This window comes from Haemorhous mexicanus, chromosome Z (genome assembly GCF_027477595.1).
Source record: "Haemorhous mexicanus isolate bHaeMex1 chromosome Z, bHaeMex1.pri, whole genome shotgun sequence".
In the NCBI taxonomy this organism is placed as follows: Eukaryota; Metazoa; Chordata; class Aves; order Passeriformes; family Fringillidae; genus Haemorhous; species Haemorhous mexicanus.
In genome coordinates this window covers 44,581,867-44,606,224 of record NC_082381.1, presented here as the reverse complement: position 1 = coordinate 44,606,224, position 24,358 = coordinate 44,581,867, and the positions used below count along the sequence as shown (strand labels likewise).

The window sequence follows — 24,358 nt, the reverse complement described above, 5'->3', positions numbered from 1 at the left end:
GGGGACGCGGCGCGACCCGGCGCCGTCGGGGGGACGGGGCGGGGCCGCCAGGCCAGCGGCGAGCGGCGGCTGAGGTACCGCGGGGGGACGGGCGGGGCCGGAGCGGACCGGGCTGTGCTGTCCGCCCCTCACAGCCGGCCATGGGGGGGATAGGGGAAGGTCAGGGAGACGCGAACCCCTCCGGTGCATGCCCACTGAGGCGCCTCGTACGCCGCCGGGCCCTCGGGGAGGAGGGGTCTGTAAATGCTTCCCCCGGCTCTGTGCGTGTGTGTCTTGTCGCGGAGAAGCTGGTTAGGAGAGTGTCCGGCGTGGCTGGGAGCGGGGGTTTGTGAGGATGGTGTACCACAGACGTTATCAGTGTTGGTGTGTAATGTGGTTTGGGTTCTGGGTAGAGTGGCCCCTACAAGATTTTTCTCTCTTTTTAGAGTAGAAAAATGACCTTTCACCCGCAGACTTCTTTCTGTTTGTGACAGGAACAGCCCCTAGAAAGTTTTCCTCCTTTTGGAGTAGGAAATGACCCTGCACCCACAGACATATCATAGTCTTAGTGTGGCTTGGCTTGTGCATGGATCAGCCTTGACGACGTTCTTCTCTGTTTTTGGAGGAGACAGCGACGTTAGCTTTCTTTCAACAAAGCTCTGATGTAGTAAATTTAATGAACAGGCAACCTACCAGTATCTGAAGGGGATCTGCAAGGAAGTCAGAGACTTTTTGTTAGGATCTGTAGTGACAAGGAGTAATGGGTTTAAACTTAAGAGAAATTTAGGCTAGGTAGCAGGAAGGAGTTTTTTACTGTCAGGGGTGTTGAGATGCTGGAACAAGTTGTCCAAGGAGGTTGTGGATGCCCCAACCCTGGCACTGTAAAAAGTCAGTTTGGATAAGACTTGAGCAACCTGGTGTAGTGAGAGGTGTCCCTGTCTGTGGCATGGGGATGTTGGGAATGGATGGTCTTTAAAGTTCTTTCCAATCTCTTAGCATTCTACGAGTCTATAAGTTACTTGCTTAGAACTAGTAGCAAGTGGTGACTAGGAAGAAGGATGATTAGATGTTGAAATGGGCTGCCAGGGAGGTGGTGGAGTCGCCATCCCAATGGGTGTTCAAGGGAAGACTGGATATGACACTTGGTGTCATGGTGTGGTTGATAGGGAGGTGTTTAGTTTTAGTTTGGACTTGATGAGCTCAGTGGTTTTTCCAGCCTAGTTGGTTCTTCAGGTGTGATTCTTCAGGTGATTCAATTAATTTTTTTATCTCGAAAACAAAGAGTCTGTCTGCAGCCAGAGTGCCCCTGCATCCTTGCTGTGCCCCAGCCAGAGGAACTCTCCATCATGCTGCAAATGGGTCACCTGAGGAGTTTGAGCAGCTCCTTCTCAGTAGTGTGTTGGATTTCGGACTATTTGAAGTTTGCAATGAGAGTGTGTGGCATTGTGATAAGTTCTGCAGTTCCCTATCAGTTAACAACGGGGCTGACATACATGAAGTAGCAGGCACAAAGCTCTGATAACAGTGGAGGGTTGTATAAACAGGAATGGTCGCACATGCGGAAACTGTCACTATTTTCCATGTTTTCTCAGACTTTTTCATTTAATGAATTAGTAACATGGACAAAAGCCGAGTGCTCCCTTTATGTGAGCTTCTTTTGAACTGAAGAGTATTTTAGGAGCTATGAAAATTTTCAAGTTTTCCCAGGAATGTTCTTTCTTACTGATCTCATTGTATAATCTACTCTATAAGTTATGAATCAAATCTGTCTCCATTTGAAGGTAACTTTCAGTTTCAGAATGAATTTAAAGTCTTAGAAAACTGCACAACTACCAGCTTGCCATTCCAAGTTTTAATGTGTGCTTTAAGCAACACACTTGGTACTTTTGACAAACAATGCTTTCACCAGTACATTCCATGGTTTAATGTTTTCTATCATATCTTCCTCTGTGTCTCATTTCCCACTCTGCTTTGCCTGTTGCCACGAGGTGTAGCTTGTATTTTGTTGACACAAACAAATACAGTATTGCTTTTTTTGCCTTGCTATTTTAGATATGAGGTTGTATATCGAGGTAGCACTTTCTATAGCAAGGAATTCTTGGGCACTTATACTAAGAGAGATCTGAAGCCTCCTCATGCTTAGCTGAAGTACTACCATATTCCAGTAAACATTATTATAATGAAGTGACAATATTTTCTTTTTCTTCCTGCCTGAAGTGAGGGATCCAAGCCGAAGACATTAGCAGGCTCTTTCTCATGCTCCTATCTGCATATGAATTCAGTTCCACCCTCTGGTTTGTTTAGAACTCTATACATTTCAGTATGTTTTTGCCTTACGAAGTGGTGGAAAACTTTGTTGGGAATTGTTTTACACAAGTCATACATCACCCAGGCAGATATTCAGAGTAATAATGCTAAACAGGCCATTAAATTTGTCTTCTTGCTTCAAGCCATCCATGTAGTTTTGGACTCAGGAGAAAAATTATTGGAGATATTTTTTTTTCCCAGTAGAATGGTATATTAATTTTGGTTTATTTTCCCTCACAGCCTTGTACCTGTTGCAGCTGAATTACTTTTAATTTGCAAAGCATGATTCCACCAGCAAAGGTAGAATATCTACTTTCTTTTTTCTTCTTTTTTTTTCTCTTTAGGAAAAAATGTGCCTCAGAGACTGCTGACCTCAGACCCTGCAGAAACCTGCTTTATCAGGCAAGTGCCTCAGTTTGTCAGTTCATAACGTATACTCAACAAAATCTTTGTTTGCCTACTGAAATTGCCCTCTTCTCTCTCTTGGCAAGAATGTTCAGGCCTTTTCCATTCTCTTTTTCAAAGAGATGCACTTGTATATATCCTTGTACACAAGCATACATTTGAATGTAGTCAGCGCAGTCCTGAAAGCAAAGGTGGTTCGTGGTGAGGATATAACTGAATATTATACAGTTGAGTTTGGCTGTATTTCTTGTACCAGCTGTACTGATTTGTAAATCCAAAGTTGATGCAAACTCGTAATAATGATGCATTAACAGACTGCATCAAAATTCTAACAGCCTCGTCACAGAATATATCCCATCAATTTATATGTTGCTATATTAGATTTTATTAAAATTTCCATTAGTATATGTGCCCTTTGCATTTTCTCCCACTGATTTTTGTAATGTAGGGAGATATTTAGTACTAGAGATTTTTATTGGTGCTTTATTCAAGTAAGACTGTGCTCACAAAAATGAAATACTAATAAATCCTGTTTCCTCAGAAACACTTTTTCTAAGTACACCATCAATCATTTCCATTATTTCTGTTCTAGAAAGTTATATTTGCCTACACCGCTTCTTCAAAGCCTGCTGTTGTTAATTGTTTCTGAATGCAGTCTGGGCATATCTTTGGACTCTTACAGAAAGAGTGCATAAATAACTGTGGGATTCAGTTTGCTGAGTCAAGTCCATTCACAAAGTCTCATTGTCAACAACAGAGAAGGACCATGACCTGGTAGTATACTGGAGCAGGAAGTAATTAGATAGCTTCTGATGAGACAGGTCTCAATTTTTGCCCTACGTATAAAGAGTTTGTCTTTATTTTGGGAATTTTTGCCTGTATTTCTCTTAAATAAATTGTGCTAAATTTCTCCCTATAGATATTTCAACATAAACTAATATATGTTCAGGGGGTAGATTACAGACTAAGTATGCTCTATTTTAGTATGCTTAAATTCCTAAAAGTTGGGTTATGTTGTCTAAAATAGGCCAATCTTATTAAAAACTTTTTGATACAAATGAAATCAATTTTTTGTTTGTTTCTTTTATGTAGAAGAAAATTTTGAGGGGTTTAAAGCCTTTTTGTTCTTAAGAAAGTGTAACTCGTGGTCTTTGACTAGTTGGAGAAGAATTAGCTTATCCTCAAAAACACACAACCTCTACAAATTAAGCAGCTTTTTTTAAGGGTGGGGACGATGCTTTTGCTAATAAAAGGCAACTGGCAAAAGGAATTGCATGTTCTGCCTTGCATGCTGGCCCACTATCACTTTACAATTAACTTATAATGTTTTCAAGAACTGATGGTGTCTGTACTGCATCAAGAGAAAAACACTCAAAACTGAAATAAATGAAAACCCCAAACTCCATTTTGTCATCCAGTTCACTCCCAGCCCATTCCATAAAGAACACATTATTATCCAAATTACCTTTCAGATGTGGAGCAAATTGTACAATGCTCGCAAAGTCACTACAATAAGGTAAATAACTTGTATCTCACATCAGTATTGCTTGTGTGTTATCTCATTTTTTACTTCTCAGACATCAAGAGATCCTCTTATTTCTTTTTCATTGCGCTTCCACATTCCTTTGGTAGTAGGTCCTAAAAATCTCTGTGGTTTTAAGAGTATATTATCATATGGCACTTCCCTGATAAACTCAGAAAAGTTCAAATACTTCAGAAAACTATGGGAAAAGTTCTGACTTTGGATAGTTGACAGCTGTTTAATATCATGGTAAAAACTGGATTGTTTTTCATGTCTTTATGAGTCATGGCATAGGGTATTGTTGTAGTTGTGCTTTATGTTGAACATTGAAAGTCCTAATAATACTTTTCAAATCTGAAAAATTAAGAAATAATACATCCACACTAGTGTATGTCTTCATTCCCTCACACTTCAATGCCTTCTGTATGAATTTCCAAGAATAAAAGCTATTGTACTGGCAGTATTGCTCATTATAGTTCTCTTTTTTTTTTTTTCTTTTTGGTTAAATCTGCATGCATTGTTCATACATAGCCACAGGATGGAAAATGTAACTTTAAAAAGGTCTGTAGACTCTTACTTGAAATGTAAAAAAAAAAAGTTAGTGTTACCTTCTGTCAGTGATCACTCTGAGAAAAACTGGTGTTAAAAAAGGTGATTTTCTGTACAGATGATTAATTACTGACAGATTTACAAATTAAACTGTAGGATTTTACAAACAGTAAGTTGCATTCCTTTCTATTGCAAAACGTTTTGTGGACAGTTTACTCTGAGGTTGTTTATACTCTCTAGCCATCAAGAACCCTCATGGAAACAAACCTGATCCCGGTCTACTGGGATGCAATGTCAAGCTGTAACTTTCCTAGCCCAAATGGAATGTAGGAGTAACTCCTTGTCTTTTTCCCCCTTTTCTGTGTTGTTTTACTTGAAGCACGTGCCAGTAGTCTGAAGATGAAATAAACCTGGAATTTAAGATTTGGGCTTTGGTGGTGTTGTTTTTGAAACAAGAAAAAGACACAGCATTTTTGTTAGTTTTCAAAAGGTTACAAATGATATTTTTAAAATTCTGAAGTTAATTGTATAAAATCCAGTTTTGATGTGAGTATTATTAGATGTTGCTTGGTTTTCATCCTCTCATTGGGTGGAGTTATGCTTGCATTTAAGAAAGCCATCCTTGTGAAATGACTAAAAAGAGAAAAAGTCTTAAGTATAACCAAAAAATCATTTATCAGAATTTAGTCTATTTTCAATTGCTGCCTTTTTTCCCCTAAAATAATCTTATTCAGTTGGTAGTTTTCTCAGAGCTAGTGTAGACAGGAATTAATTTATTGTATTAAAGAATAGAAACAGAGCAATAAAAATAATTCAAACCTACTTTGCAATTTTAGAAAGGCAACATAAACCTACAGAAAAGAAAGAAAGAAAACCTTTAAAGTAATTTAATGTCTGAAAAGCCTGTGATGTAGAACCCAGTTCTGAAAATAATTATATGAGGAAAACGTTGATGAAATGCTGTCATTTTTTCATAACTGGAAAAAATGTAATGGATCAATGGATAAAATTTAGTATGAGCCATACTAACTCACTCTTGAATTGCATCAAATTATTAACAGTGACTATTTTAGGAGTGGTTAGATATATGTAATAAAGTCTGGTCCTGGAAGGTTTCTCTGACACACGCTTGGTCTTCATCAAGGCTGGCTGTCTCCAAAGACTGAATCTTCATTACATTATTTAAATCTCCTATAGCTTGCTTCTTACTTGCACCAGCTGAAAGAGCAACAATTGCTGAACACAGGCACTGTGAGGTGAGATTTCTTAGAAGTTATTTTTAGTTATCTAGCCTATCATATATTCAAACCACTGCAGATAACTCTTTGGCTGCTGTAGAAGCGCTTGAAGAAACATGAACTGCAAGCCTCCAGTTCTCTGTGTTTTGTTTGAAAACATTCAAGATAGCCTTGAAATCACAAATTCCTTCCTCCTTCAGTCAGACATTTTTTCTATTAGTGTATTTTAACATTTTCTTTGTAGACATTGCTTTTTTAAATATGCTGTCTTAGAGATAGGAGGAGGAGATTGTTACTGTCTCTACCGAGACATGAATTCAGAGAAAGTATGTATTGGTTCTTTTGAAGTGATACCCTTCTGTTTTGTAGTACCTAGTCTACACAGGTCTTGTCAGCTCTCCTGTGCAATGATCTTATTGAGTTATTGAGTTGTTGGAGGTAATAAAAAAAATATTCACAGTGCTTGTTGTCTGTCCAGAAACAGCAAGTAAATTAAAATAAGAACAACATGGGAATAAAGCATTGATAGTTTGTCTTCTCTAGAATTCAGTGATAGAAGCAGCTGAGGGAATGAGACTGAGGCAGATTCCACTCCCCCTCTATGTAGTCTTTGCAATATTGATACATAAGTGAAGACAAAGTGTCTCTGGGTATTTATGCGGAGAGAAAGACTGCAATAATTTTTCTTGTACACTATGCTTATGTCAAAAAGGTTATTGGGAAAGTCATATGTGTTTCAAAATGAAGGGCTGAAGTAGATATGAGCGGCATTATATGCAAAAAGGAAGAGAAAGTGAGGATCTGTGTATTTCGTTTTCATGTTCTGTTGCTAACTTTGGCACCTTAGTTTGGTATTTCAAGAAAGGTGGGTGAGCAGAAATTAAGGCAAGCAGATGCAGTGAGAACTATTGATGGTAGGCAGATAAGAATTTGAAGTGTTGTTGCAAGGAACATACAGAGAGAGAAAAGAGGGGAAGTAGATGTCTTGAAGGCTATTGAGGGAAACTGATTTAAATTGGTGTGATATTGATAATCTTCGTGTTGTTTTCAAAGTGCATCAAGCAAGCAGTGACAGAGGAAGTTCTGGTGTTAATGTAAGAAGTGCTTGCCTTCCAAAGGTACAGTCAAATCATCTGTATGTCTCTGACACAATAGGCATTTCTGAAAAAAAAAATCCAAAATCAAAACCCCGTGTAATACTTAATGGGATGTAGTTGTCATTGGCATGTTGGTGTATTCTAACAGAACTAATGTGGAACAAGGTGGGAATTATACCAGTTCCTTGGAATTTACTTCTGATTTTGTTCTGAGTGGTCAACCCAGAAAAAACAGTGGGACACAGTAAAAATTAATTGACTGATAATGATTCTTTAAGAGGAAAAACATAGAAATCTAAGATATCAGCATGCGCAGTTGTGAAAAATGGCTGTCTCAGAATGATGCAGTGTAAGAAAGAGAAGCTTCTTCAGGACAGGATATGCAAAGAACTTAAGTATACAGGCAGGTAATATATTGAGCTAGGGAAGCATCACAGCACACCTGTTAGTCCAGATCCTCAGCACCAGGGAACCACTACTCTAAAAAATTTCACAACATCTTAAGTTCATGGCTTTAGCTATAGGAATGTAATTGTGTAACTAGCTATGCAGAGAAATGCTCTAGCTCCTTGTGTAGGCCCATGTTCCTATGTAAGACCTTTCCACAAAGATCTGTTCTTTTATTCATGACTGTATATGAAACTTGTGTAAATATTGACCTACTTTAAACATGCCTTTCTATGAGTCAGTGGTGTTCCACCTTTGAAAGAAGTTACTCTTTCCAAACACTGTGACACGGTTGCTTGTTGAAAGCTGTAATTAGCAAAAAATTGACTATACTTACAGAAATAATAGTCTCGGTTCAGATTGGCACACTTAGGATAACTTAGTTTATTGTTTCTCTTCATTTTTGCTTCATTATTCCATTTTAATTTTCACAGTGAAAGCCCAAAAATACAACAAATAATGAAATCTTCCCTTGCTCTCCACAAGTTTGCTCTGCTTTTATGGTACTTAATTATACCACTTACACTTCTTAACAATACTCTTAGAATGTATCAACTTCTCTTGTGTTCCTGCTACAGAAGGCAGCTCCCACAAATGTAAGGAAGCTTGAAAAAAGCTCCACTGCTTATACTAGAAAAAATGTGGAGGGTGAGAGTAGCTGTCTTAGGGAAAAGTTTATGCTTTTTTATTAGCAATAGACTGACATGCTGAAATTTTGCCAGGGTAATCATTACAGGTATCCACTAAAATCCTGATGACTTGTACTCCATTTCAGTTTTGCAATCAATTCAGGGCCAGAGGGTGTTTGGTAATATTTTCTACACAGTGAGGTTTAAATTAATAATGACACATGAGCTGTGAAGTGTAGTGAAACACTGATGAAAGCTTGCAGGTTGGACTAGGAAACAGAGAAAAAGATACCAGTCTTACCTGCCTTCAGAAACCAATACTGTGATTTTATGTCAGCTTCAAGGAAAATACTTCAATTGTGTTGGGACAGAGCTTCAGTATGACTTTTCATGTCATTTGACAGAGTTAGCTTCACCGTTCTGATTTTAATATTCATAGCCATAGTTCATTTCACTTCCTGATTGAAACAGCAATAATTCAGCAGCAGGTTGGAAACTATTTTATTTTGCATGTCTCCAGCTGTGGGTTAGTGCTGTAGGTTAATAAATGTTAGCCTTAGTCACTGATGGCTACAAATGTGAAACAAATATAAAACAAGTGAGTCTAACTAAGGAAGCTTGATAATGATGTTTTTCTTTCAAGTTTTCCCCATGTTTCCAGCTAAAGGTTGGTAATGCACAGAAAACGGAAATGAAGTTTAAAATGTATTGGGTGATTCTTGTGTATCGAAATGAACATTTAACACTAAAAACAGAATGACCTTGTTTCTTCATTCATGTAAATGGTGAAAGTTAAGTTTCTGTGTTGGCTTAGCCTACCAGGAATGATGTGGTGCATAATACCTAAAATTCTTGATAATGCAGAGTAATTTAAATTTTTTTTCAATAGACAGTCCTTAGAATATGGCCAGCTCAGTAATGACCTATTCCTATGCAATTTATCTTATAAAGATTTCAAGGTAAACTATCTGACTTTTTTTCTTTTTTTAATCTTTAAATCCTAACACTTTCATCTAAGATTTGCTGCTGCATAAGACCTCTACAGCAAACTCAGTGTTTATTAAAAATGGATACATTCCTTCCTTTTGTACCACTCTTTTCTCCCAACAATGACTATTCTGTTTACATATTGTTTGTAACTGTGTTTAAATGTCTGTACACATATGTTTTAATATATGTGTATATATCTATTTCTTCTTGCATTTTAGTGCTGTGATGGCCAGTCACCAAGCAGAAGTTCAGAGTTTGAAGCTAGATAATGATTCAGTTATAGAAGGAGTAAGTGACCAGGTACTGGTGGCAGTTGTGCTCAGTTTCACTTTCATTGCTGCTCTGATATATACGCTTTTAAGGTGAGAATGTGTTGAGAGGAATTATTCATTTTTTATAAAAACTCTAACTTTCTTGACAATTTCGTGCATTGGTATGTAAAACCTGTGATTTTCGTGACAGGAAGTGGTTGTTTGTTTGCTTACTATGTCTAACTAATTGCTTAATACAGCTAAAATCAAAAGTGGAATTTAACTCTTCCATATCTTCAGATAATCAAACACTGAGTAGTGTTCATCACTCATTAAGACTGAAAATTATTAAATTCACAGTCTGTATGGCTGCTGTGTTGTATTTGGTTAAAAAGTACAGATTTGTCAACGACTCCAAGATTAAAATTTAATATATTCCTCCAATGTATGTTCTATCTGAAGTCTCCTTCCAAGAAAACAAACAAACAACAACCCAAATCCAAATAATTGACTGATTTTTTTTTTCAAATGAGTATGCTGTACAACAGTGGACTGCAATGTGCATTCCGTACAGGAAAATGTTAAGTTCAGAATTCAGTAACTTTAATGATCAAGTCATCAAAGCTTATTTTTATTTCAGAGTTTTTCTTTGCATCCTAACAAAAATCTTTGCCTATGTGTTTTGGGAAAATGAGTCTGAGCTTCAGATTGGCTATTTATTTTATTTTATTTTATTTTATTTTATTTTATTTTATTTTATTTTATTTTATTTTATTTTATTTTATTTTATTTTATTTTATTTTATTTTATTTTATTTTATTTTATTTTATTATGTGTCTAAACCTCTGAACACAGAACAGTTTTCAAAACCAAGGGAAGTCAGTTGTATTGACACAATGGCATCGTGGTACTTGAAGACAATTTGTCCACATGAGAAATATTGCTGAGGTAGAGTTACTTGAGAGCAAGCTACTGAATAAGCTATAGGTGGAAAAACTTGGTTGGACTGCAAGGCAGTGCTGCTGTTCAAGACCAGGACATCACAAAGGAATCTTAAGAAAGGCGTTCCTTTCACCTTGCCTTTTTTTCCCCTGAAGCTGTTTCAGTTACTCAGATTGCTTTAATAATGTCTCTTTTTTATCTGCTCTGTTATGATTTCTCTGTCCTTCATATTGACATTTTTGGCAGTTGTGACTTGAATTTTAAGTGTTTAGTTTAAAAGTTAACACTTTATTTTTGAGCTCTAGAAAGGCAAGTAAGAAATATTAAAAAAACAGTGAGTGGAACAAGGGTCAGCAGCTGACAAGAGTAGCAGGAGTTCAGTCAGAATTAAGTTCAGGGAGACGATGCTTCAATTATGAAGAGTTACTTAGGGAGGAAGGTAAGGCTAGTTATCAACTGCCTCTGCAGTGTAATGAGGTAGGTAAAAAGATTGAATCTTGTTACATGCCTTGATGGTTTATTTTCTGGAGGGGCAAACAAACTGAGAACACAAAGCTTCCAGACTTTGGAGGTCTGCATTGTATGGTTTATGACCAGTGACAAGACTTGAGGAAACACGTGAAGCTGAGTCAGAGGAGATTTAGGTTAAGATACCAGAAAAAAGTTTTTCACCCAGAAGATAGTTGAGCAGGCTCCCCAGAGAAGTCACAGCACCAGCCTGATAGAGTAGAAGATGTGTTTGGGCAATACTCTCAGCCATATGTGTCTTGAGGTTCCCATGTACAACCAGGAGTTGAACTCAATGATCCTTATGGGTCCCTTACAGCTCAGCATATTCTGTGACTGTGATTCTATGACTGACGACTGAAAGTCTTACCAGTATCCTCTTAGCTCCCTCCTCTGCTTTCTGGTACCTTTTGAAATTGTCTGTATTCTGCAGCATTCTTCATCTATCTCCTTTGCATTGTTGCCCTCAAAATCTGCATAGTATGCTAGAAAATTTGTACAGTACAAAAATTAGAGCACTTTTAATTTATTTAGCATAGATGGGGAAGTGAGGAAGAAAAAGAGTATTTTCTTTTTCTTCTCTAGTTACCTTAGACAGTGCAGTGGCCTTTGTGTTGCTTATATGGTGTTCATTACCCCAGTTTTTTTCTTTGCCTTTCATGCTTCTGTATCAACAGAACTGAAATATTATGTTGGGTAGGAACAGGTCACAGCTAAGTATACAGGAAAGAAAGCTTAGAAGGTGATGAGTAGTTGCAGGAGCTGAATCAAAAGGGAAATGAGCAGCAAGGAGTATGTGTTGCAGTAGATTTTAGGGGGCAGAAACAGAATATAGAGAGAACTGTTAAGGGATATAATTGTTGTACTTGTTTCCAGGTGAAAGAGCTCAATGAAGCATCACATCAAGGCTTCATTCATGCTTCTGGCGGAGAAACTTACAAGCCATAATTAACATTTGTAACAAGTTGCAGATGTGTAGTTCAGGCACTAGATGATACTTTTGTGAAGCCTGTATGCTTTTGAGTTATAAATTTTGATAAAATGAAGCCAGATTTTTTCCATCATCTTTTAAACTGGTGAGTAGGTTGTCACATTACAAATGAGATTGTGAAAATTCAGTGTATTCAGCAAATTAAAGGAAGCCTGATCCTTTAATTCCCTACAAGGGATTCGCCCTAGATGACTTAACTGTCACATGTTTATGGGTCTACAGGTTTCAATTTTTTAATCTAATTTTTCTATCCATCATATGGCTTGATTATAAGATCAAGATTTTCAGCAGAAGTGAGATCTTAGTCCTTGGAAATTAACAGTGTCCACCGCTGCACAGTGATGCACCAGTCCCCTTAAGTACTGTCCCTCAGTTTCTTTGTGTGAGACTGCACACTGAATGAGTCTTCTTCCTTCCAATAATAATAGTTAAGTGGGGCCCTCTGTGATACATAATACAATCTCTCCACACCATGGGACCTTTTTCCTCAAGTTTTGACATGCTAGCAGTCAGAAATAGGGAAGTCAAAGGCCTTTGCATCCAACTTTATTTTTTTCTGGCTTGTGTTTGATAACGCTTTTAATGACATGGCACCATATTGGTTTTCATTTATTTCAGTTATCTTCCATTAATTGCATGACAGAAGTTATGAATTTGGTATGTCTTGAACTCTGCTTGTCCCTTCCTGAACATTGCATAGTTTTCAGCTACATCACCATCTTATGCATAAGTGATGTACATGCTCTACCCCTGCAGCTCTGCAAATGCTCTCATAATTTTGGCATGTATGTTATACCAGGGTAAGGTCATATAAATGAACACTTGCTGTAGCAAATTTGCTACTGCTAATTTAGTTGTTTATGGAGGAATCAGAATAAACTGTCTTACACTTCACACCTTACGCTTGTGTGTGAATCAAATTGGACTTCAATATATATCAGATATCCTGGCAAACTGAGTATGTGAAGTACATTAGTTTTGTAGCATCTAAACAGAAAAATACTTCTATACATATAACATGTATGACCGACAACATCCACAAAATTTGGTTAATGGAGATCAAAGGTGCGTAAGAAGGCTTTAAATATAGGCTTTCTATCATATAACTTTCATATGTCACCCACATTAGTATTAAATAAATTTTCTTTTTACAGATAGCCATGTAAATATTAGCATGAAAAATATGGGATTTGTCTATTTCTCTTTGAAAAAAGAATGAGGCAGACAAAATGTTAAACATTTTTGCAATAATGGAATAAGCATTTGAGCAATAATGCTCAAATACTATTACCCACATTAACTGAATGAAAATATTGCAGAAGTTTCTAGAGCCATTGAGGAAATTATATAATATAACTGCAACCAGAAAATGTCCTGAAAATTCAGCCAGTCCAGCCCTCATCTCTGACAGAGGATCAGCTTACCTCAATATCCCTGGAAGCATTGCAACCTGTTTTTTAATTTATTTTTTAGTCAGGGATGGATCAAAATAGCCAAGGAGGTAATCTTGTCTGATTTTGTGCATTATGTGGTTAGAAATGTGTTTCCACAAGCCTTAGATAACTGTGGGAAATAATTGCTCATATTTGTAGAATGAAAGACTTATCCTGTCCCCTTTTCACTCCATGAACAGTCTTCTATATGAACTGACATTTCTTAAGTGTTAAATGTATAAAAAATGTGGGCAGTAGTTCTTATTATCTTCTGAACTTTCTCCAGCTTCTCTATATGTTTCTATGCATTTAGCCCAAATTGGAGAACAGAATCCAGCTGAGTGCTGAGCAGAATATATCATTGTTGAAATCCATATGAATTAATAAAGCATAAAAATTCATATGCTGTTGACTCATATATATTGTAACTCAACACCTCTGATTGTTGTCAGCACATTTTTAATTTTTATTCCATTCCATTATGCTTTTTAATTTCAAATTTGTAATATATCCATCCTTCTTTCTTTAGCATGGTCCTTCCCAATGATTCCTCTTGACATATCTAACCTGTAGTTTGCTTGCCTGTAGAATCTTTCTTTTTTTAAAAAAGAGTGATTTTAAAGGAGTAGTTTCTTTTTATATCTAGTCTGCTGATAGTTACATAAATTCAATATTCTAAATGTAAGTTTGTCTACCCTTTCTTATGCAAATGTCATGTAGCAGATAAAGTTGAAGTAATTAGGAGGTTTAAACTCTATGACTTAGGCATTGAGTGAAAAAACTAGTAATTTATTGGGTGATTTGTTGAATAGACCAACAAATAAGAAACTAGCAGTGGAGACAAAAATGAAAAATATTTCTGCATCTTTAATTAAAAAGCTTTCAAGCAACTTCATTTTTTGTAGGTTCAACGCTTAATTTTTTTCTCAGATTAAAATCTGGTTTTAACATTATTTAATGATTGGTTGTGGAGTCTCTGAAAAATCTTGCTACTGTACAGCTTTAAGTATCCAAAGTAACTTTAGTATCCAAAATAAATTCCTGTTTCCTTAATTATTTGTGTACTTCCTTTAAAATCCTTTGTAGCAGGAAATAATGGTTTTTTGCCCTTTGTTCAAGTTTCATATTTGTTTCAGTGAGTTATTTTTCAGTGTTGGATCACAGGGCTTTTTATTGCTTGTATTTCCTTTCACAGAAATGAACATCAGAACATACACCCAGAAAATCAAGAGCTAGTGCGAGCTCTTCGTCAGCAGCTTCAAACTGATCAGGTGCTGTACCAAGTGTTGTCATCATTCAGCTCTCTGATGTGGGGTACTGCAGGCTTCTCTGAGGTTCTGGAAGAAGATGATCTTGAAAGTTATAGGAGCTTATTTACTGTGCAGAGGCATCCTTGAAATCCATCAAGTAATGGGATAATGTAGTCTTTTTAAATGGATGCATTAAGTAATTAAAACTAAATTTTGGCTGATTCTTTTTTCAAAGAAGTTTTTGCCACAAGGTGGAGTATGTTAGGTTATGCTCTGTGCTTCCTGGAATGTTCCTGGGAACTTTAGGATAGAGGAAAGGAAATCTGGAGTACCGTTTGCTGAGACAGGACAGGGGTAGATGTTTAGACTGATAAGTAGTGTGTAGCAGAACAATGGCACAGCAACAGGAGCCAGGCGACAGAGTGACAGAGAGGAACTTTTTAGCCTTTAGTCACAGGACAGAGAGTAGTGGTTTTAAACTGAAAAAAGCTATGTTGAGATGGGATGTAAAGAAGAAATTCTTTTCTGTGAGGGTGGTGAAGCACTGGGAACAGACTGCCCGGAGGAGTTATGGATGCCCCATCCCTGGAAATGTTCAAGGCAAGGTTAGATGGGGCTCTGAGCAGCCTGGTCTAGTGGAAGGTGTCCCTACCTATGGCAGGACAGTTGGAACTTAGTGATCTTTAAAGGCCCTTCCAGCTCAGACCATTCAATGATTCTGCATCCAGTTTGAACAGGTAGAGTCCAGGCCATACTTTAGGAAAATATTGACAAACAGTTTTTCATCATGATACTTCTTGAAATAACAACAGTGCTTATTTATGTGGAAGAAAAATATGGCTAAATGGGGAGAAAAACTGTTTCATGACAGTGACATACACAACCTGATATCTGTGTTTGGGCTTGGAAACACTAAATGCTGCAACTGGTAAGCAGCACAATTCAGTTACCTGGCTCTGGACAGAACTACTCAGGATAATGAAGTTAACAATATAGATCTGAGTTTGTTATTCATGCTCCAGCATGTCTAATCTGACTCAGTGTGAAGGACCAAGGAGGTTCTTTCTTTGTGGTCTTTAGCTGGTTTGAAGCACACACTTACTTAACAGATGAAAGGAAAATAATGGTCCTGTCACAAGAACTTGCTCTTTGAATCAATGCATTTAAGTATGTTTAATTTTTACATTTAAATTTATTTCTCATTTCACATAGTTCTGTGTTTGACAGTTTGACTTATAGTGAATGAATACCAATTTATTATTTTTTAGAACTCAGTAGACTTATGTAAAATAGTATCTCCAACACTTTGTGTTTTCCTGCTGTTCCAGCAGGATGCTTCTGCTGGTGATCGGCATCGCTTCTATACAGATATGTCGTGTCCAGTCTGTTTGCAACAGGCTACATTCCCTATAGAAACAAACTGTGGACATCTCTTCTGTGGTAAGCAAGAAAAGCTCCTAGCCCCTAAGTTAAAACAAGAACAGAAATACAAACTTTTGGCACTAGCTCGGGCATCCTAATTCAAAGCTTTGTTTGCTTTTGGCTGTTTATCATTGCATCTGCAAAATAAATAATTTTTTATAAATAGTCAAGAAAATACATTTAGGAATAAACAATTACTTGAAGAGTGTGCTGAACTGTTTTTTATGCTATCAGGAATAAAACTGTTTAATTTTAAAATATCAAATATAATTTGTTTTCAGTTTAGTAAAAAACTGAAGATGTTGAAGAACATTTGGGAAGGTACCATTTAAAAAAATCTGTTTTAGAAAGAATAAAATATTCTTTATTTCACAAAATATGTTTTCTTAGAAGTTCTGCAGAATTATAAGTAAGGGCATAGTTGATTAAAGTGTTTGGTTTTGTGGGTTTTTTGAGACTGTATTTATATACTGACACCCTATGTAGCATTTTGCTGCTTCTTCTTCAGGTTCCCACTAGAATTCTTCCACTGCATTCATCTAGTTTTTTGTAGTGTATAGTGTATACCATCTCCTGTTGTTTAAATGAAAAAACAAGCAAGTTTGGAAAACAGATAAAATACTTAAATATTTTTATTTGTCTTCATCTGTTGAAACTGATGATGATAAAGCCAAGTATTTAGGATAAATTTTACATCTCTTGACATTTTTGTGCCTTTTACATTTTAAACTGGCAAAAATTTTTATTATTTGCTTCTTCACTTAATGATTAAAAATTTGTTGTGTTTCCAGGAAATAATGTTTTAAAATTACTGATTCAGTTAAACCTATTCAGGATTTTTCTCATTAATAGCATTGAATCTGAAGATGTTAGTTCTTGGTATCTTCAGTGAATGCTGTACACAAAATTACATCAGAAACTGTAGATTTAACCTAACTGCTTATATACACTTTCTGTTTTTTCCCTTGCCGTGTAACATATTATTTCAGGCGATGCATTTTTCATCTTAGGAGTTTAAATGTGTGTGTACCTTACTTTCACCAGGTTCCTGCATTATTGCCTACTGGAGGTATGGCTCATGGCTGGGTGCCATCCGCTGTCCGATCTGCAGACAGACGGTAATATTTTAAATCATCAAGGACCTGTCAGTTTGGCTGTGGATAGCCTGCCACAAGGCACTTACATGTGAGCTGCAATAGTGAGGCTGGCAGATAAAGAAGGCTGAGAAACTGAAAAAATACAGAGGGAAATGTGAGACAGGAATGGTGGACATTCAGGTTTTCCGCACTTCTTGCTTTGACAAATGGCTCCAAAAATTCAGATTGTTCTGCAACTCAAACATAAGTAAACTGCGCTGATAACTCAGCTATTTTTCTGTAAAGAGTATATGAAAACAGCAAATTGTGAGATTTTAGCTATGATCCTTTCATGCTTTCTGTTGAGGATGTAATTAACTTCTTTTACCAGAATTTACATCTGAAAGGCTTGGCTGTTGTGGTAGACTGCCAGTAGCAGCACACTACTGGTTCCTGAGAAACACACTCTCTCTTCCCTCTGTCCCTACCAAAAGACCTATCCATGTCAATTTCTTATTTTGGTCTTATTTTTAACTTGTATGTATTATTAATTTAATCTTTGTAGAGCAAGCATTAACTTACTTCCTACGCAACTTACTTACATTGTCAGTTTGAAATATGTTCCTGCAACTCATTAAGGCTTAGGATCTCTGAGTCTGATAGTGTATGTTTTAACAAAAGTACGTGTTTATTTTAACAGTGCACAAACTACAGAGCTAGTAACTTCTAATGAATTATGTTAACTCATGCCCTTGCCCCTCCATTGTATCCTGCTTTGATTGTGTTTATCAGCAGAACAAATGACTGTAAGGAGACAGTTGAAGGAAAGAAAAATAGATATGACTGGAAGAAGAATGAGTAAGTTTAGAGTGTAGCCAGTGAAGAAAAAGACACAAATAATAGGTGGGGAAGGTGGAAAAGGGGAAAATAAGTGATTTTCTTTATTGTCTTTCCTTATATATATTTTCATTTACATTCCTCTGAGTAACAGGTATATTAGGTGGCACTGTTTGCATGGTTATGTATTCATTTTAACCCTGGTTTATAAGTGGTGAAGGGAAAGATGTATCCATGGACATGAGTCATACAACAGGTTTGTGGCAGGACCAGAAGTTGAATGTAGATGTGTTCATGCTCTCATTTCTAAATGTGACTGCCACACAGATTTATATTTAGTCGCCAGATACAGAGGAAGCTTCTGAAGGCTATAATAATTTAAAGTGCTATACCTTCCCTGTTTCCCATGATAATCTGCATTTTTCACCTGTACACTGCTTCCAAATAGAAGTCTCAAGTTTTCAGCAACTCCTATGCAGAAAGATAACATACATGAGGTCATATTCACATATATCCTATTTCTCTGTTTGCATGAAAGTTAACCCAAGAACAGAGCAAAATTCTCTGTCCAAATAAAATAGTTGAAGGTTAATATATTTTTCTTAATTCATCTCAGTATGAAGATCCATAAGCAAAACCATGAGTTTCGCTGCATGTTTGTTGTCATGCAAGGCAATCCTAAAAACAGGAAAAGAAAGGCCTCATTGATTGCTTTATTCTATTTTCAATTTAGAAAAGAAAATTAGATTCATTTGGTAAATTAGCTTTGTTCTCCAAATCATCTGTCCCACTTATGAAACATAAAGCATTTAGGTGTTTAGGAAGCCTCTCTTAAAAGGAAGGTTATTTTGTGGGCTTTTTTAACAATCTCACTAAAAATTAATATTCTGTAAAGAGCTGTAAGGAATAAATTAGTTAAAATTTAATAGCAGTACCCATGCTAGTAATTATCAGGTTATTCTCCTATTAATTATTCAACTAAACCAAAGTTTTTTTCTATATAGTTAACTAAAGATGACTGTTTTACATTTGCATGTGTGACATAATCTCCCTGCTGTGCCTAGGTAACACTGTTCCTACCACTCTTTGGTGAAGATCAGCAGGGTGCAGCCCAAGTGTTTCAAGATGTTAATGACTACAATCGAAGATTTTCAGGACAACCCAGATCAGTAAGTTTTGGGTAAATTTAGGTGGAAGTCAGTGTCAGAAGAGTTTGAGAGCATTTTTTTTGTAGTTTTGTTTTTTCCCCCCTTCTTATTTTTTTCCCTGGGACACGGATTTTCTCTTCCTGATACTTAGGGCCTAGGCAACTTTTCTTTAGGAAACTCATGTTGAAATGGTTAGACCAAACCCAAAATTATTTATTTGTCATTTATGAGAACGTATGGAAACTTACTTTTTTCTTGTAAGTGAGAATCTAATAAGTCTTGAGTTTTCTCAAGTGTGCATGTGTTAAGCTGGTTTTTAGATATGAGTCATTATTTTGAAAGGATCAATAATTAGTCAGTAAAAATACTTAATGAAATAAATGACATGCAAGGAAGAATATTCACTTCACTGGTCTTTTTACACTGATTAGAAGAATATGAAATTCTACTCTGTGCCTTTCTCCTCAGACAGCTGTACACTGTCTTGATTTTTTAGTTTTTTCCCTAGTTTATATTACAGTCTTTTTTTCCTCTCTGAGTGAAGGAAAAAAAAGAATTTTTCTTCTGTAAATAGCTAAGAGAGGTGGTCAAAGTTCTACAAATGTTAGAAAACCAGCCTTGTGAGCCCATCTCCTATGTGCGTGTTGTGTTTCACAAGGTGAAATGCACACACATGCATACTAGTAAACCTCCCTGCTTGTCTTCATTTGTAATGGGATTTGGATAAAGCAAATAGACATTAGCAAAAAAAATGTACAGTGCAGAGAGACAGAAGAGGGAGGAGTATTTTTCTAAACCACAAAATGTATGGGTTTTGTCCAGAAGAGGTTGAAATTGTCTTTCAGGCTCCATTAGACCTCTCTGCGAGCTGTGTCTAGTTCCCAGTAACCTGTCTGAGGTCATGCCAGAAATCTGCACTAAAGCCCCAGTTGGACTAGATAAATTGTCTTTGATTTATACACAGTGTTACCATACACAAAATTTCTTTCTCAAAAACTTTTTCAGCTATGGCACTAAGTCATTTTAATGGAGTTTAACAGCTCTGTGTAGAAACTGTGTACCATAGAAGGGAGCCAGTATAAAAACAGTTTTAAAGTTCACCCCTCCCTACTCGTCACAACAAAAACCTGAATATTTTCTTTTGAGCAGTCTCTTGCTAAGCTGGCGGAATCATAGTAACAAAATGGAAAGGAGCCAGGAATGGATTCATTTAAAGGTTCTTTAGTTTACTTTGAAGCTTCATCTATTCTTTGGAAACTTGTGTGAATCACTGGTTATACACCAGGAGAGGGGGTATTGTGTTTCTGGAAAACTGTAACCTATTCTACTTTATGTGTTAGGTTTTTTCTTGTAGTCCTGGTTTGTCTTACATTCTGATCAATGTTTCACTCCAGTTAACCTGTTTGCCGTTTCTCACTTTCCCAGTCATTTGTTTTCCTCTATTATTCATTGCTTTTCCTTCATAATAGATGCCAGTACATTTTCTCATGATGTATATTAAGTGTATGCTTTTCATTGTTAATAATAACATAGGTTACCTGTTTCCTGAAAAGATATGTATTCTAATGGCTTTTTACCTGGTAAAACTAAACTCATTAACTCTTCCTGGATTTTGTTTTGATTCCTATAAACTAACAGAATCTAAGATTCAATGAAGTAGTAGAAACTTCAGTTTAGCATGGATGAGTTGCTAAAGCAAAATACTAACTTTTAAATTCTTTCTTTATAGATTATGGAAAGAATTATGGATCTCCCCACTTTATTGCGACATGCTTTCAGGGAGATGTTTTCTGTAGGGGGCCTCTTCTGGATGTTTCGCATCAGGATATTCCTCTGCTTGATTGGAGCCTTGCTGTACCTGGCTTCACCTCTGGATTTTCTTCCTGAAGCTTTGTTTGGAATTCTGGGGTTCTTGGATGATTTCTTTGTCATTTTTCTGCTGCTGATATATATCTCTATCATGTACAGAGAAGTGGTAACGCAGCGTCTAAATAGGTGAAATGGACAAAAGTGACCTAAAAGCCAAGTCAGTTGTGGAATGTTTTAAAAAGAAAACTATAACGTAAGTATGATATAGCAAGGTGCCTGTGTATGATTTCAGTAGTAACAATTTCTTAGCTGGTTATGTTATACAAACATAAAGGGTTAGTATATGGTGATGCTTAACTGGAATCTTTAATTTGTGCATTACATATGCTTCATAAGGATGAGTTTAGTTTTATAGTGTTGTAATAAACCACCTTCATCTACTTCCACCTGATGAGCAACTGTCTGTAATGAAAGCAGGAAACACTTTCTTTGGTGTGTTGTGGTTTGTGAAAAAGGAGTTCTATCAAAGTACTTCAAACAATAAGCCCTTTGCATAATTTTGATGTGTGAGAAAATTCAGAAATTCTTCACAGTACAGTTATCATGGTTAAATTGTTTGCTGTCTCCCTGTTGTGGACTAGAGTTTTTTGAAATAAAAATTGCATTTTTTTGTCTCTGTGGAAGAAGAAATCCAAGGACCGCATTACAATTATCACCTTGCAGTTTGCTGTTGTCCACCTGCTTCAGAAAAATAAGGATAATACCTTGGTATTGCTTGAACTGCACTATGTACAGTTGCATGCAATTTGTACCATTTTATTTTTATATTTGGGAATATATACTCAGTATCTGCTTTACACTGAGAAACCAGTATTATGCATGTCACACTCGTTAGTGCTCTTTTTTTTTGAGTGAGAGCATGGTTTTTCTCTTCAGACTTTTTTATTTGGTAAGTATAAATCTTAGAAGCAGAGGTTTTGTGCTGCTTTGGGTCAATGCAATATGTCTGAAATGCAACTTTGCATTTCCATATGTGCATTAAAACATTCTGCCAATTGGAGAGGACACTCAAATTCCAAATAGTGGTTGAAAAAAAGTCAGAACTGGATGTTTACAGTACATGTACATGTACTTGTATGTGTACAGTGTAGCTGTTTACCCAAATGTAAATTCTGCAATATATGTGTACTAAACAATATAGATATTGGGGTGATTTTCAGTTGGAGTTTTCTTGTTGGTTGGCTGTGTGATTTGGATGTCGATAGAAGAGGTTCTGAATTACCTTGAAAAATAGGACAATAAAAAAATCTTCAAAGTGTTTTCAAAAATACCAGGGTATTAGTTATCCTTAAAGCTGATTTTTTTTTTTCCGTGTTGAATTTGAGCATAGGCTATCATAGCTGTACAAGTAATTTGAAAATGCTTTCATTTTGAGCAGTGATTGTGACTATAAAGGTCCAGGATATGACAGATCATTGTACTTTTTAGCTAGAGGAATGATAATTGCAATTTAACTTCCTGAGTACTTGAAAGACGGTGAATTAATAGGTGATTCTTTGTGTGTTTACATATATAGGTGAGACTTAAAACGAAAGGGACCTTTTCACCACTTCTGTGTTTTCCCCTTGCAGGTGTCTTTCCACAGCTTCTAGCACTTAGGCATGTGCAGGAAGATGATAGAGCTGAAACCTCAGGTGTCAGTCATTGAGGGTGCAGATTGTCCTTCAGTGTCAGTGTTCTAAATGACATTCATTTAAAACTAAATTCACGGATTCTTCATTTGAAAATTTAGTTTTGGAAATCCAAGGACATTTTACAAATGAACTGGAAAGCTAAACTTTTCTTTGTTGCTGTTTGTTAGAGATGGGCAAGAAGAGAAAAGGGAAGTAAAGTAAGGCTTGGACGAAAAGAGCGAGAGAGAAAATGACGTTTTTGGAAGCACGTGCTAGCTAACTTTTCTTGAGCATCTTGTTTGGGCTTTTCACCTTGTGCTGGCATTGCTAATGTATGGTGATGTTTTAGTGGCTACCTCAGTTAAAACTCTTTAAGGTGTTATTGAGTAAGGGTGAGATATTCATAAGCTGTTAGGTGCATTTACAAAGCAAAGATAGTAGTCTAGGATATTGTGTAAGACAGGATTTCACAGTTTTGCTGTAAGTATTGGTTTTGGTTTTGGGGTTTTCTTTATCAAGAAATCTAGCTGAAAACAAACCCTAAAAATTCTTTTTTGATTGAGTAAATTTAACACCATCTTTTCTTCTGGAGTTTAAGTTTTAGGTCTGCTTAGAGAAGAGTGTGAACTGCTCTTGTAGAGTAATTAGAGTTTGCTCATGGAATTTGTTGATCTAGTACTTCATCCATACTTTTACCCTATGATTATAATTTTCCCATGACTGTCTAAATCCAGAGTGGATATAGATGCACATGACGCTGCTTACTGATTGGTTTTCGTTGAATTTCCCAATTCCATGCACTACTGTGAAGTTCATGTGGAAATTCTCTATCCCATCTAAGGGGATCCTGTGTATCTGAAATCATACACAAACCACATCTGAAAGACTATATGAAGTTGCCTCATCTTCTTTTTCTTCAGTACATTTCTGGTAGCCAGAAGGGTTTCACTCAGAGGCTTGTGCTTACTTTTGAGTATTGAGTAACATTGTAATCTTAAATTCAGCACATTAAATGCTTGACAGAATTATAACTGTTCTTTTCAGCTATATGCGTGCTTGCCTGTGGATATTCTTATTTGGTCCTGCAAGCCAATGATAAACAGTATTATGACTTGTTCAGGCCTTTTTGTGTAATGCAAAGATGCATCTGTCCTGCAATGTCTGGCCGCTGCTCCTTTCCACACATCTGAAATAGCTATAAGTTAGCTATCTTGGGCGCTTAGCTTGAGCTTAACCTAAGCTCTAGAACTCCCAAGAAGCTGGAGATTAAAATATGAGCATGTAGTATTCCTGTACTGTGTGCTGCCAAGTTGTTCTGGCAGCAGTGTGAAAGGTAAGGGTTAGGGTTGAACACTGACTTCAGAATGTGAAGGAAATATGTGATGCTGTGTGCAGAGTGACTGCAAACATCGCTGTGGTTTTGTCTCCTGAGATGGGGCAGGCATGTCACTAAGGGAGAAAGTTTAAAAAAGGAAAACTATAGCAGGAAGATGTGTGGGGATAAAACACAGTTCTTAAAAGATCACATGGGCACCAAAAGCTATGGGAAATATTTGATTGTTCTAGCAATATTAACAAAGAGGAAAACAAAAATTATACTTAATAGCTCTTACAAAATAACTTGTAGCATCTTGAGGCCTAATTATCATCGCTGTATGGAGCGATCCATTTCTGTGCTGTTTGTGTGCCACACCATTGATGTCTGTGAGGATCAGGCACAACAGTGTGGCTTGGGGATACAATTTTGCCGTAAGTTTCATAGAACTGTAGCAGTATGTTACACTAGATTTTTAAGACAAAAGAATTTAAAACTACTTATTGTTACTTTTAATGATAATAAATTGCTGTTAAAGAGA

The 24,358-nt window shown here is 36.5% G+C and overlaps 1 protein-coding gene across 6 annotated transcripts; it reads left to right on the top strand.

The window, feature by feature from the left end:
* The first annotated feature begins 12 nt into the window (after window positions 1-12).
* Window positions 13-24,358, top strand: RNF170 (ring finger protein 170). 6 transcript variants are annotated; one of them, XR_009490282.1, is made up of 9 exons: window positions 13-74; window positions 2,631-2,688; window positions 9,382-9,525; window positions 14,483-14,558; window positions 15,866-15,977; window positions 17,004-17,077; window positions 18,937-19,041; window positions 20,750-21,082; window positions 22,461-24,358. XR_009490282.1 is itself a non-coding variant. In XM_059873493.1 (8 exons), exons 3-8 carry the CDS (start codon window positions 9,389-9,391, stop codon window positions 21,017-21,019), a joined length of 771 nt encoding a protein of 256 aa, XP_059729476.1. In that variant the 5' UTR covers window positions 13-74; window positions 2,631-2,688; window positions 9,382-9,388; the 3' UTR covers window positions 21,020-24,358. The 6 variants fall into 6 exon arrangements, 5 of the variants coding, with proteins under 5 accessions (XP_059729476.1, XP_059729475.1, XP_059729477.1 ...); XM_059873493.1 differs by having other exon boundaries at window positions 15,869-15,977; window positions 20,750-24,358; XM_059873492.1 differs by having other exon boundaries at window positions 20,750-24,358.